The sequence below is a fragment of the Chiroxiphia lanceolata genome, chromosome 7, assembly GCF_009829145.1.
Source record: "Chiroxiphia lanceolata isolate bChiLan1 chromosome 7, bChiLan1.pri, whole genome shotgun sequence".
Taxonomy (NCBI): Eukaryota; Metazoa; Chordata; class Aves; order Passeriformes; family Pipridae; genus Chiroxiphia; species Chiroxiphia lanceolata.
Window position 1 is genome coordinate 14,971,406 of NC_045643.1, and position 15,061 is coordinate 14,986,466.

General features: G+C 38.5%; 1 protein-coding gene across 1 annotated transcript in view; it reads left to right on the forward strand.

Annotated features, from left to right (window-relative positions):
- The first annotated feature begins 1,030 nt into the window (after window positions 1–1,030).
- CERKL (ceramide kinase like) overlaps window positions 1,031–15,061 on the forward strand; it is a 53,394-nt gene continuing 39,363 nt past the window's right edge. The window contains exon 1 of the mRNA XM_032693602.1: window positions 1,031–1,262. Within this exon, the coding sequence (XP_032549493.1) occupies window positions 1,031–1,262 (232 nt within the window). The remainder of the gene's footprint in view (window positions 1,263–15,061) is intronic.

A 15,061-nucleotide genomic window follows, 5' to 3' on the forward strand; every position in this document is an offset into this window, starting at 1 on the left:
TTGTTACAAACGCTAAAGATAAAATTACTGAAGCTCTCATTTAAAAATACGCTTTTTATGCATTAATAAGCCACCATAACATTATAAAACTTTATATAGATACAAGTTTAGCCCTTACAAGCTCAGGATCACCTTATAAATTGAGAGTTGATGCTGCAGCTCTAAGACGATTGTCATCAGTGAATCTTACAGGACCTGTGAGTAAAGCTGTCATACCTCCAATCAGTAAAGTCTATCACTTATAGAGCTGGAGCAAAGTGGTCTCCCTCCTCTGCGTTTAAACTTTCAGGGTGAGGGATGACTATGCAACCCTTCCGGGTACACTCTCTGCATTGGTCCACTTGATACAGGAGTTCTTGTGCAAGTTGGTATCAGATTCCGAGTTACTGTGTTCCTCAGTCCTTGGGAATGAAGGGCATAATTGTGACACCTCCACCCAGGTTTACAGCAATACTCTGTTTTGCAGCACGAATGCCAATATGGTATTTACATTAAACCTATGTCATAGTCACAACCTGTGAAAGATTTAGCCTTTTTAGTATGAAAGGGCTATTAGAACTTCATGCCGTAGTTTTCTGAAGCTAAATAACAGTAATATTGTTAATGATAACAGAAAAGTGGAAGACGTGGGACCCTGACAAGGGAAAGTAATTTCTGTAGCTGGAGCGTTCCTGCCTTGCTCTCCTGGGGGAAGTAACCGAAGGGAACAGAGCGCTGGGATGACAGGGTGCCTTCAGCCGCTCCCGCTGTTGCCGCGCGGGGCACCGCACCTGGCGCGGGGTCGGGGCCGTGCGCGGGGCGGAAGCGGCGGTGCCTCCCTGCGCCGGGAGGGGCTCAGCGCGGCCCCGGCGGTCGGACCGCTCTGTCCCGCCGCTGCCGCCGAGGGCACTGCCGGGCCCGTGGCCGCCGGCCCGGGACGGGCGCCCTCCCGCAGGCCTCCGGGCGGCCGCGGCCCCGCCCGCGGGGCGGGGCGGGCGCTGCCTTGGCAGCCGCCGGGACGCGGCGGGGCAGGTGCGGCCGTGCCGCCGCCATGCCGGGAGCCGCGGGCTCGCTCCCCCGGCCCCAGCGCCCGGAGCAGCGCACCCGGGCGGCGCCCCAGGAGCGGCGGCGGAGGGTGGCCCCGCTGGCCGCGGCCCCGCCGACCCCGGCGGGGGATGAACCGCTCCTCAGGGGCATCTTCGAGATCGACAAGAGGAGCTGCGACGTGGTGCTGAACGCCCGGCGGCTCCGCTGGAGCCCCATCCTGCCCGAGAGCCCCACAGGTGGGACGGGGCAGGGCAGGGGGTGTCCGCCCCGGGGCCGGAGCGCGGGGCCGGGCTCAGCTCAGGCCGTGCCGCGGGGAGCGGGCGGCGGGAGTGGGGGCTTTCCGGGCTCTCCAGGCAGGACGGGGTAGAGTCACCTTAGAACGGGATTACAGTAAAGTGGTTAAAGGCGGCGGTGTCAGGCGCGTCTCTTCCCTTCAAGGTTACCCTGGTGATTAAAAGGAAAAAGAAATTGCGCATAATGCAATGAGCGTCTTGTACCTGAACCACCTCTTTCTGGCAAGAACTTTTCCTTCTTGATGGGTCATACTTGGTGGATCAGGCATAGCAGTAAGAGAATTTGATTTTGTTTCTGCTGCATCAGCTTTTCTCTGCTTACTCTCTCAGGCAGGTACATAAATTAGAGCACATGGGTATTGTTTTGTGTGATCCACCTGCATTTTGTGATGAGGCTTCTGTGGCAGGTCGTCGTTGCTCTACACAGCAACACACTGAGAAAGTGCGGGTAAAGGATTTGATCATGTGAAACAAATTATACATAAAAGTTTTAGAAGGAAAGGAATGCTTCTTGAACTTATCCATATAGTCATGTTTCTTCTAGAAACTGTGAAAGCATAAATTTACTTTAAAACTGCATACACACTCTTAAAGGTGCTTATTTACTTCAGTGACCTCTCAGTGCTTACTTGAAGGAGAAATTAAACTTGTTTTCAGGAATGCAGATTCCAGACAGCATATTTGTCTTCTGGTATGCTTCTGTGGTTAACTTGTCCATGCTTAAAAGACCAGGTTAATGTTAATAGTGTTTTGGGCAGAACTTAAAACTTCATATAGATAAGATCCAACAGCCATAAAGTCAGCATAGAGAGAAACAAATTTTCTTTCACGTACTAGTTTTTCTATGTTATGATGATCTTTTTCTTTTCAAGATAGTCTGTATGCTGCAGAGGCTTGGGAGGCATGTGGAAGCATTTTCGGTACAGCTGCTGCAAAGAAATACTGAGCTGCTCATGACTGAAGTCATTATGCTTCATTTCATGTAACTGTGCTGGGATACCAGAGCTACTGAAACCAAACAAATATGGTGCCATGCACTGCTATTGAGTCCTCTCCTCCAAATAGTGTAACCATATTAATGTAGTGCTGTGTTCAGACTTACATACCTGCTTTTCAGCAGGACCACTGGGTTCTGGTGACCCCTGCACTGGTGTGCGTGTACAGTCCTTCCCCGTGTGGAGCCAGACTGGGTGCCTTAGGAATGCTGTAGGCTCTCTTCCTTCCCTTTTGGCATTAGCTACAGGTCTCTGTGTATATGATCTGTAGTATGATTTTTTAATTACTTAGTTCTATGTGTAGAGTTCTAATATGATTGCCACTTTATGTTCTGGCTCCTTGAACGTAGGTTGAATTGCCATATATCAGGAACCAGGGCTCGTGATTGTCTTTTAATTGTCACCAGTGAAGAATTTTAAGGTACAGACAAGAAGAATAAATGTTTGTATATATTGCTTCACGCTTCCACAATGGGGAGTATATTCTACAATTTGGGATTTTGTGTGTGTGTGTATGTTTTGGTTTTGTTTGGTTGGCTTGGTTTGTGTTTGTTTTTTTCCAAGGAAAAATTCACTCCCCTAAATTGCTACTTTGTGTAACAGTTTTTCATCCTTAGATTACTCATACAGACATTGGAAACTTTTCTTAGTTCCTGCAAGGTAATGAAGTATTCAGTGCTTTAAGTCAGAGATATAGCAGACAGCAGAACTTTAGGAGTCTTAGAGAGAGCAGCATTGACAAATTGCTGTCAGTGGTATAAGAATTTGGGCTTTTGCTGCATGTGTATTAAATATATGCTGTTACTTCTCTCTCTGACAATTGGGTTTTGTACTACTTAGCATTGAGCTGCTGAATATTTTGATTTTTGAGAGGCTCTTGATGTCCTACTTCTTTACTAGCTTTAGTGGAAAAGACAGTGGTGTCTTCCAAATGCCAGGTTTTTCCTGAAGACTGTGGTAGATCAGTTTTTACTGTAGGATTTTCAAATTCTTAAATGTCAAATGCTGATATTGAAGATAAAGGGTTTTTCAGTTTCTCTGTTGCTGTAAGTGCCACAGTTATGTCATCTGCTTCTGTTCCAGGATCTTTTGGAGACTGAAATAATTTTAAAAAGAAGATTATTGGGCTGTTTCTAAGGCCCTTCCATCCTTCCGTTCGCTTTGTGATGGGAGCACAATGGTCTACCCAAGCAGCATTCTGAAGAATACTTGTGACTCCTTCCTTTGAGCCAGCATGGCTCTGTGTGTGCCTGCCTGTGACTGAAGATGAGTGGAGTAGGAACTGGAAATTTCACCATGTGGGGCTTGTTGCTCTTGGAGGGATGAATTCAACAGAAGTCTTGTCTGTTTTTCCTTCCATCTTGGATATGGTTGGTCAGGGTGGTTTTACCTCTGCAGTTGCAGCAGTCAAATATGGATTTTGGAGCTTGAATGGGTTTTTTTCTGCCTCATTCTTGGATCCCAGTAGCAATTACCCTGTGGTATTGTAAGTGTGGGATCTGTACTGGTCTGGGACAAGCCATCTGTGTTATGGTCTCATTCATAAGTACAGCAGTGCAGCGTTCAGGGATGGTTAATGGCTGTCTGGACAAATATTTCCATTGGGATTTGGCTTATGCATACTTTCTCCAAACCAAAAGCTTCCTAATGTAGTTTGCTTAGGCTCTAAGAGGTCAAGTCAGGTCTTTGTGCTTTGCCAGTGATGCTAAATGTCTCCTGCTTGGACTTGTATGTAGTAATTCTCCCTATTTTAGGAAAAGATCTTTCTTCTATGACAATCGCTCTGGTCTGTCAAAATCAAAGAACTGGTAGTTGCTTTCTTCCCTTTTTCCTAACCTCCCATCCCCAATAGTTCCCCAAATGTATTCTTGTCTTACTGCAGTTGTCATTTGTCATCCACAGTTCTACAGTTCCAATTCTGTGTTCTTACATGTTTGTATGTTTGTGCAGCCTTGGATCCTTTGGCTTCTAAATAGAACCGAAAGCTCCAGCTCGAAGTTCCCAAGCAGGCAACACCTGCTGTGCCTGGACCCCATCATGTCCTGCTGAGAAATGCATAGTTCTGCCCCATTACACTGTTTCTATGGGGTTTTAGGCAGTGTGACTGTCAGGAGGACTTCATTCTTTACTCCATTTTGATTTTTGCAGCTTCTATCTCCTGGAGGTTTTTGGCTACCCCTGTTTGCTGATGATTTTTAATGGCTTCCTTTGTTGTTCATTCTACAGCAAAGTCTTCTCCCCTCTCAAGCATGACTCATTATGAATTTTGTGTGTTCTTTATTATAACAAAGCTTTGGGCAGAAGTAAGGCCTGAGCAGGCAACTGGGTGTGGAGCCGGGGGGGGAGTGAATGTGTCAAGTGGGAATTTGGACAGTGTAAGGCATGGCTCAGCTGCTCCCTCTGAAATGCTGCAGCTACAGCCTGGGTGTGCAGCTCAGCTGAGCCTTTTTTTCTCACCAGAGCCAGATACCCTCTGGCCCAGAGCTGGCTGCTTGCTTTTAACAGTGCAGGGGGTGCTGCAATGGGAAGTAGAGCTCACAGTCAGTAGTTACTAGTTTTTTCTCTAGCTTCTTTGTGTGTGGCATTTCTATGCAATATTAATGGAAATTAAGAAAAAGGCAAAACTTCTCTCCTATTAATAATCCAGCCCTGAACTGTAGAGTTTCTTGTTTTCAATGCTGCTTTAAAACTATAGCAGAGAAAGCTATCCTAAGTACAGATTTGAATATTATATGTGATTTTCAAGAGTTCCCAGAAATTCAGAAGGATGATTGAAGGATGGGGAAAAAAATATTTTTATTTAGGAACAAATACTCAGGATTTTGTGAGTGTGTGGGTAAAGTTTAAAAACTAATGAAATGTAGGGGATTAGCAACAGTGGATGTGGGAATCATTTGTATTTTAGAACAGTTTCAATACAAATAGTGTCAAATCCTCTTTATGCATGGGGCCTGTTTTTTGCTGTTGATTGGGAAGTTTAATCCTGATTTTATTTTTTTTTTAAGCCTTCAGTGTGTTTTTAAAGATTGCCACAGAGTTTCTTGATTAACAGTAATTGCAGTTTTCCAGCAGATTTCTGTCAGATAGGAAGTGTAACAAGTCTGGCACTTGTTCAGTGATTTACCAGTATGTGAAGTCTGGAGGCTTTTGATCATTATGAAAAACTTTATAAGTGTAATTTCTCGTGTGTGTATGTAATAGACTGAAGGGTATATGAAGTTATTCTCTGATTGACACCTTACAGCCTGGTCTGACTATTTGGATAATAATAGTAATAATTTAGATAAAACTTGCTTTTTAAATAAAAGTAATTGAACATACTTTCTAAGTTAATTGACCAATAAGAAAAATAAAATCTCTGGAGCAATTCAGAGGTTAATGTAATATTGAATATATATTTCATAATGAATTAAAAAGGAACATGAATGTATATTTTCAAAATGAAGTAAAATCAATGTATTGTTTAAGTATAGTATTCTTATCTGTAGTAAACTACAGCTCTTGCTGATATTCATCTAAAGCAGATTTATAAATATTCTATGTAAGTGCAGCAATAAGGAAAAAAATCACTGATATATTTCAACAGTGAAAGAGTCAGCAATAAAGGACTTAAAATTAATTCCGAGTGCAGAGTGGCCTGTTGCCAAGGCTATTTAGGAACAGATGTGGCTGAAATAGATACCAATAGTCTGTTTGGGATCTCTAAAGTAAGACATCTGTCAGTCTATCGGTCAGTCAGGAATAATGGAAATGGAAACAGGCTGTTACAAAATGTACTGAAGTTCCACGTTGACCAAATTCAAAGCTTTTGATTTTACTTTTGACATGTAGAGAACATAATTTCTCTAAGTGGCTTATCTATTGTCAAACCGGGAAAACTATTTTTAAGGAAGAGACATAGAAATAAATAATAGGAATCGTAATTGAGAGAGAGATGTCCAGGTATCACATTATATGGCTTTAAGATGCAAATTGAAGGAAGATAACATGCAGTTGTAAACAATTCTGTGGTGTCTGAACTTATCAGGCACTCAAATCTTCTTCCGGGAAGTCCATAAAATTAATGTCTTTTAGATAAATGCTGCATGAAAGTGCAAAATAGTTTTTTATTTTATGACTTATTGTGGAAAATGAAAAATATTTATGGAAATGGGGTATACTGATCAAAGGACTGTTAAAATTTGTTCTTTATTTCAGGAAACTTTTAAACATTATGTCTTAACTCTCTGTGTGTCTTATCCTTTATCAGAAGAGTAGTTAATGGCTATGTGTTTGTGGAACACCTTATATTGTTTCATGCTTTCTGTTTTTTCTTGTATTTCACAGATTTATGCAACTCTCTGCTTGCGTTGAAAGAGATTAACATACCCTTAGGATATCGAGTAGGGCCTTTTCTATGTACTTTAATTCTCTACCTCCAAAGAGAGAGATGAGATATTTAAATCTTTGTTCCAGAAAAATGTTTCAATGCTAGGTCTTGCAAATTGTATTTGTGTGTGTTTGGGTTTACATACACATTAGGTGCTGCGCATGTTAGTGAGTTGGTTTCTGATGCTACATGAATTTGAAATAACAGGGTTTATTTAGCTTTCACAGAAAGTAACCCTTCTTGATGGCCTTTTCTTTTTAATGCAAAACTTTCTGTTGGTGATATTGTAGTTTGTGTTATCTTAAAGCTGTTGGAGGCCATAACCAGCAAGTTTTAGACTTTCCAGCAGATGATGGGGTTTAGTTTTGTGATTGGTTTTTTTTTTATTTGTTTCTCCTGTTGCCCTACGGAATAATTCAATCTTGCCATGTGCTGTTATTATAGGTAAGGCAGTGTTCTGCTTTGCTCCTCTCCTCTGCCTGCCTGGGGAGCAAAGATGTTGATGGCTGGGTGCTTGACATATGCATGATCAGGCAATTGGCACACCAGTAAGAAGCCAGACCTGGTTGGTGCTGTTTTTGGGTGCTGAGCAGGCTGATGGAAGAAAGACAGGTTGGAATCAAGGGGCAGTCAAGAATACTGGGGGAGAGGTGAGCTGATGTATTGAGGAAGTTGTAAGGGTTTTGGTGCAGTGCCATGTGGATGTGGGAGGGATTTGTGGGTACTGTGGAGAGGGATATGAGTGAACAGAGGTGCAGATAGGAGGACATGCAGGTTGATGATGTAGTGTGAGGTGTGTGTGACACAGGGTAGAGAAATCACTGCATAGTCAGAAGAGACATAGTAAGATGATGAAGTAAAGAGAGGGAGGATGCAAATTCATTTAAAGAAAAATTATCAAAGTTCCATAATTTTCTTGTTCATAGAATAATTGACAACTCTTAGTATGCTTTCTGTGCAAAGGTGTGCAAGAGTCAGTTGATGGCCTTGCTTTTATAGCATGATGGAGAGAATCCAAGAGTGTATATTAAAAAAAAAAAAGTTGGTATGCTAACCAATATTTGATGTCCATACTAGTGATATTTTTGTGCCCACAATAGTGCTGTAGGACTAAAAATCCCTTTCTCAGTGGAAATGTATATTCTTTTTAAATCATTAAAAAGATTATGTAGTCAAATCTCTTATCTAAGCACAAATCTCATATCTCACTTTCTTAATTGTGCTGTTCTTTGGCCCTTGAGAAACACTAATGTTTTTAACCCTTCTTTCAAATGCTGTTGTATTTTTACCTGATTGTCATTTTACCATATCATCCTTGAATTTGTATCCCTCTATTATGCATCTTTTCTCTTGCATCAAATATTGCCAAGTTATTTTGATTTTTAAGTGCAATTTACTGGAAAATGTGTCATTTTCCTTAGGCATAATTCCTGAAATACTTTCCTTTTTTGGTAGTGTCTACAGGAAACTAATACAAAATCTGATTATTTGCTTGGTGTCTCGAAGTCTGAGACTGGTGCCTGCTTTCTTTGACTATGGCTGTTTGTCTCTTTGGACTGTGTGTAGGATGTGATTCTGTAGCACCTTGTGCGGGTTAGTTGTGGGGATCATGGTGCCTAAGGGGGTCTTCTACTATGGAAAATCCATATAAACTTGCTTCTATGGTTGTAACTGTTCATGCTAACAAGTGTCTTGCAAAAGAATATCATATTCCAATTTATATTTTCTTATTTTGTTGTCTTGACAAAAGACATGCTAAATTAAAGCAATTCTATCTTTATTTTACAGTTGCAAAGTAGAAATAAAATTAAAGCAGGAAGGTCTGTCATCTGCTCTTGTTGGAGTCAATATAAACAGAACTTAGATAAACAATTTTCCTTTCCTTGTAAATATCTTGTTAATTCTGTGTTACAAAAGCAGCAGGTAAATAATAGATACTGTTGCAATTATGCAAAACACAAACAAATAAATATTGGATAGAAGAAATCCCTTTGTGTGTGCCATTTCATTTAGGTATATCCAACTATATTATGCACTGCCTTTAGAAGGAAGTGTTTACTGCATGTAATTGTATTGAATGTACATGCAGTACTCTAAAAATACTTTTATCCTGCTAGAAAAAGCTTAAATGGCTGAAAATCTGAGAACATAACCTGAAGAATTGAGTAGTCTTTGTACCTTAACATTAGTGAGTTGCAGAACTAATGTTTTCAAGGAAATCAGTGGTCCTGGTTTTTACGACTTATGTTGTAACAGTATGTGCAGACAAAAAAACATAATGTGTTGAGTATCTGATACATGTATTACCATATTGCCATAAGGAACTGCTATTATGTTAGACACCAACTGATTTCGTGATAGTGTTGGATTTCTCTCACATATGCTTATGTTTTTGTACAGATGATCCTTTAGGAACATCTGTTAGTTTTGTGGTGGTATCTGCTGTTTCCTTTCAAAATTTGACCTTTTTGGCATTTAGTAACTGTGGCTGCTATGGAACTGTGTTTTACTAGGATCCTTTTCTAAAATGATTCCTGTGTCCTAGACAGTAACTGTCAGTGTTTTGAGTTAATAGTGTTTCACCGTTTTCTGATGTACTACAGAGTTAAGTGCAACTCTGAAGTTGTTAAATTAACCGTTTAAAATACCATTTAAGGGTAAATTTTTTTTTAGCTGCTGACTTGAAATAGGTGAGTAGAACATCCTCCTGCCAACTGTTTAGTGGTTTCAAAAATATTTGTGTTTGCAGACTAAGGGGGTGGATGGTATTTTTCAAACTATTTCACAAGGGTTTTGTAACTCCTATCTTGCCATTTAGTAACCCTTCCCCCATTAGTTGAAGAGCAGGTAAGCCTTTGAACAGTGAAACCAAGCGTTACAAAAAAAAAAATTGAAATTTTAGGCCTGGATTTTTTGTGTGAACCTTGATGTCTGGTAGCCTACCTCTAGGGGATTTGATGAAAGACAATTCTATTTATGTTTAAGATCTGGTGTGACTTCCTCCTTCCCCGACTTCTTACTTAGTTGTTGCTGTAGGAATATATTAGATCACTGACAAAAAATTGTTTAATAACTTGGTTTAACTCTGTTCTCTAATCCAGCGTGTGGCTATTTCTTTCCTGTGTGTTGCAAGTTTAAGCAAATGGTTGGTTCATTAACAGAATTCAGTGCTGAACTCTGAATTTCCTGGCTTTTGCCTATTTAAGCGCTGTCAGATGGTGGGTAGTTAGATGCTTTTCAGTACAGAATAGGTGCTGTAGTTGTCGGCTTATTTGAACTGTGACAATATATCTCTTCTGTCAGTCCATACACTCAAGTGAATATAGGAAAGTATGCTTTGTGAGGCTCCGAAAACGCAAAGCAACAGATGTTATGTACTGCACAATTATACGTATCCTGGAAACAGATCTTTACACAGTGCAGACAGTCTTGGAAAAACAAAATTTGACATATGAATGATCAAGTTAAGGGCAACAGCAATAAATACTTATGACTAAATATAATGCTGTTTTGCAGATACTGTTCTGAGTTTGAGTAATTAAATGCTCACTGTTATATTACCTCTTCCCATTTGACAGAAGTTTAAAAATGACCGTGTATTTATATTTTTCTGTGTTGTTTTAGTACAGTGGAGCAGAAACAGAATAGGTATTCTCACTTAAAAATATTGTACGAAAATGGCTTTGGGAAAAAAAAGCCTATGTAATTCTAACAAGTGAAAATTTTTATAAATAAATGCCTAATAGTGAATAGAAAAAAAAAATCAAGATAACTTGCTGGCTTTCCATGTGAAAAATAGCACATCTTTGCCTGATCTGTTGACTGTTCTGAAGATGATTCAAAATGAGATTACTCCTGTCCAACTCCTCTCCCTGCTATACTGTTTGTTGCATGGCCTTTTGGAGACTTGTCAAACAGCTCTGTCAAGAAAGGTACTGAAAGATTTCACACTTGGATGGTTTTGGGTTTCCCAAAGGCTGCTCTGTCACATCTACATAATTTAACTTAGAGTGAGGTGATTAGCTGGGATCAAAATTATCATAGTGCCAGTGAATAATACACTAACAGTTAGGTGGCTGTAGATGGTGGTAACTCATGTCAGCGTCAAACCTTGAACAGGTTTGTGGTTTCATTCAGTAAATTCTGCAGTTGACACATTCCAGGATAAACTTAAGTGTATTGTTATTTTACCATGTTTGGAAGAAGATAGATGTATATACGTGTCTATTTGTAACTTTCTATTATTTTATTAAAGGAAAAAGAATGCTTCTGAGTATTTCATGTGAAGTGTAATATTTGTTGGTCACTTGACTGTAATATACTCACTAAGCAAGGCTAATAGTAACTAGAGTTGGTTTGGAAAACAATGCTTAGCAGAAAAAAAGAGTACCTGATAAAGGTTGTTTATTTTTTTAACTGTAGTACAAACAAAAATTAAATAAGAAAGCTTTTTTTATTTTGCACTTACATTTTTTGAGGAGTTAATTATTTAAAATATGATGGAAACAAGCAGGTGGTGTTTTTGAAATGTTGTCCCTAGGTCTCACTTCTTTTATGGAAATCATTTGGGGAAGGTACACACAAATTCAGTACTGAACTTACAGTGTTATTATATGTATATGTATGTTTACCTTGCTAATGAAAAAAAACACAGTATCTGCTTTGAGCAAGTTTAACAGTTTAGCAATATTAGTTTTATGCAGGAGCAGAGTAATAAAATAAGGTTACAGTAGAAAGAAAACTGTTCTTAAGTATGTTTCTCTTTGTTTTATCTATCTAATGTTTGGGGTTTTTTTGTCTAATTCATGGAGTGAAGGCTGCCTGAAGAGTTCACAGTGCCTTTGGTGTATTAACAATGTGGTCTGGAAGGAGTAAGGAAGAGAAAAAAATGGCATTGAATAAACATAGTAAAGTGGAAATGCCAGATTTGTTTGGGGACTATTAAAATAGGAGTGGAAAATTATTTTTAATTTGTCAGTTCTGTCCTACAGCACAACTTCAGAGACATATGTTAGTTTTACAGATTTGACTAGGCAATGGGACAGTCAGTCAAAGAGTTGGAATAATTAAGCATAGTGTAATGTATTGATCTCTTATTTGAATGCCATCAGCTTGGAATAGAGATCAGGAGCTGTAGCTTTACCATTCCTAATGTGTATGATCATAGGTTTATCATGTGGAAAATGTCATCTGTCACTGAAATAGTTGTTAGGACTATTATGTTAAGGATAATTAGAAAATAAATAGAGACTAAAACAGATGTTTTTATGCTCTATAAACCAGCAGTTATTTAACCACATCTTGAATACTCTGCAATTCTGCTGTTCTCAGTAACGTGGGACTGGACAATGGGGGGGTGACAATGATTAAAGGTACCAAATGGCTCCTGGCTGAGAGTGGTGGAGCAGGCTGGCACTTTTTAGTCTAAAAGGAAGGTAGTTGAGATGGGGCCTGGACAAAGTAGATGGCTTTCTATTTACCAACATAAGAAATATGGTGTATTTAATAGAACCAGACTCAAAACAAAATGATAGGTAAGAGAACTGCAAAATTTACTGTCAAAGGATATTGTTAATGCTAGAAGATTTTGTGGGTTCAACTGGAGACAGAAGGCCTCATTTGAGTGCTGTCAAATTTGCAGAAACCACAGTTAGTTCAGGGTTTCCCGAATGAAAACAGGTGGGGAATGGAAAAGTACTAGTGGAAAACAGAATAAATGCTTCCTTTATTCCTTCTCTTCTCTTAGCATCTGCTTATGGCTATGGTTTGATATAAGATACTGGGACAGATGGACGTTTGCCCTGTCCTGGTTTTGCTGGTCTTACATACCAGAAAATGGTTAAATTATATTTAAATGATATTTTGAGTAAAAATACACACATCATCAGTCTGTAATTCCACCTGTGTTTGCAATACTAAGTGAGATTTCTTCGTAGAATTTGAACTTCAGTTTGCCTAGCCTACCATTTGCAAGGTACTTATTTTTGTTGGTGGAACAATACAGTTTAAAGAATGTATGTCCTTTGCCTGACAAAATGTGAAGAGATTGATTCTATTAAATGTTGTTAAGAATTACAATACAGTAGCAGACTGTACAGAAACTCCAAATTTCTTAGCCGTAATTTCCTTGAAAATATTATTCATATGAATGTTTATAATTAATGTAGTCTTGGGTTGGTTTTTTATTTTTGTTGTGGAGAAGGGAAGTTAAATTCTAAAGACGTAGTTAAACTTATACAGGATAAGAGTCTGAAACCATTGCAAACCATTTAGTTTGATCAACCTCAAAATGAGGGAAAAATGCATCTTCAATATGCTTAGCTGGTATTTTTCCATAAATAACTTTGAGAGGATTTCTGATGTTCATGGGAGATAATGCTCAGTGTAAAACAACCATTTCCATTTGTTATGTCAACAACTTAAAGATGTGTGCCAAGGTATCGATACTAATTATATCTTGAACACAAGTGCTGATAATTTTCTTGCCCTGATTCACTTAAGGCTAAATCAAAGATTATTGTATATTTGTAATGTGCAGCTGAATATGTGTAGAAACTAATATTTGTTAAATTTACTTTTAAATGAGCAAAGTAGGTTTAATATTGTGATAAACAAAAATTTACATAGAATAGTAACAATAACACACATACTGTGCAAATGCATATTGGAGAGTTTAAGATGCATCTCTCTTTATTGCTGTGTGAGTGCTTTGAATATGAATTGCTCTCTGAACCTGCAAGGATATGCAGAATCTCTATGCTGTTAGTGAAATTCTTAGGATCTGCAGGTAAGATATTTGCTTCAACCTCACAGTGGTTACCCCTGTGTTGAGGTGTCCATTTGATGTAAATGCTAGCATTTAAAAGTTTGGGGGAGTAAAAATTTATTATGGGAGATTTGAAGTGCATCTTTGTCATCTGACGGGTTTATCCAACAATGAATTTCATCAGGAACTGGTTGGTTGGGGGTTTTTTGTTTGTTTGTGTGGTTTTGGTGTGGTTTTGTTGTTTTTTTTTTTTTCTTGTAATATATGTTTATCAGTCTTTCTGTTTGATTTGAGTACTAGGATGAGGAATAGATATGTAAATGTGGCGTGTAGGTGCAGTTGCCATACTGGAGTTAAGAGAAGCTGACAGGGGATGTCAAAGAACTTGCTTAAAATAGGTAGGAAACCGCTTGTTTGAAATTACTGGTGCATGCCAGGATGCAAAACACAAGTTGTGGAACATTTTAGGGTGGGTTTTTTGTTTGGTTTTTTGTTTTGGTTTTTTTTTTTAAAGTGGGTCTGCTTTAAAGCAGTTGATATGCCTGTCAGAAAATAAGTAGGTTTCTGTATATAACTTAGTATACTGATGTAGTTTGATGTAAAAGTGAAAACTATGCTGATGGTTAATTATAAATTTCATGGTGCTTAATGTTGACATTTTATTCATAAAGCATTTTATGAATTCTGTATGTTCTCTAAAATGCATTAACTTATTCTACTTTATGCACTGGTTATTTCACAAATCAAAATGGAGCTCTCAATTTTTGAGAATCTCATGAAAATTTCAAATGTTTTAAATGACTCATTACCAATTATTCTTATAATTTCTGTACAGTATAACAACATAAAATATTTTAAAAACTCAAATTAATGGCTTCACCTGATAATTTTGAGTGTATCTTGATTTTCAAAATAGCATTATATATAATTTTCTTATAGACTAATCAGTTATTCCTAGGATTTTTTTTTTTCTGCAAAACACTCTGTAGACCTGTTGATACAGTTTATCAGTGTCTGATGTACGTGGATTGAAATTTAAATTAGCTTGAAGGTATTACTTACAGTTTTAGGTTGACGTCAGTGTGTTGCAGTGTATATTTAACAGTTCTGCTGCTAAATGAAGTAAGTGTATCCTTAGCTTGCTGCACAGATACATGGGCACAGGTGGACATCTTGGGAGTGTGCACCATGCAGTGAAACACATGGCACTACACAACATGGGGCAAAGAGCACGCAGTTTGAATTAGAAATCATTTTATGGATACCTTGTAAATTTGTGCTTGTTCATACAGGGGTTGTAATTTCTAAAAAGGGTGCACATGTTTTATATTGAACATTTGTGATACAGACAGCACTCTAATGTAGTTGTCTGTACTTTGTGGAAAGAGGCAGTATTGTATGAGCTTGTTTATGTCAATATTTTAATAATTTATCTTTATAACTGCTTTTGTCTATATTTATAGTAACATTGGCACCCTGTGTACAGAAGATACAATGAGTGCTGAAAGAAAACTTGCATCCATCTGGAAGCAATAAACTTTTCTAAAAGACTGCACAGTGTTACTTAATCCTGTGATTTCTTACTGTGAGTGAAATTAAGGTTTGGTTCAAT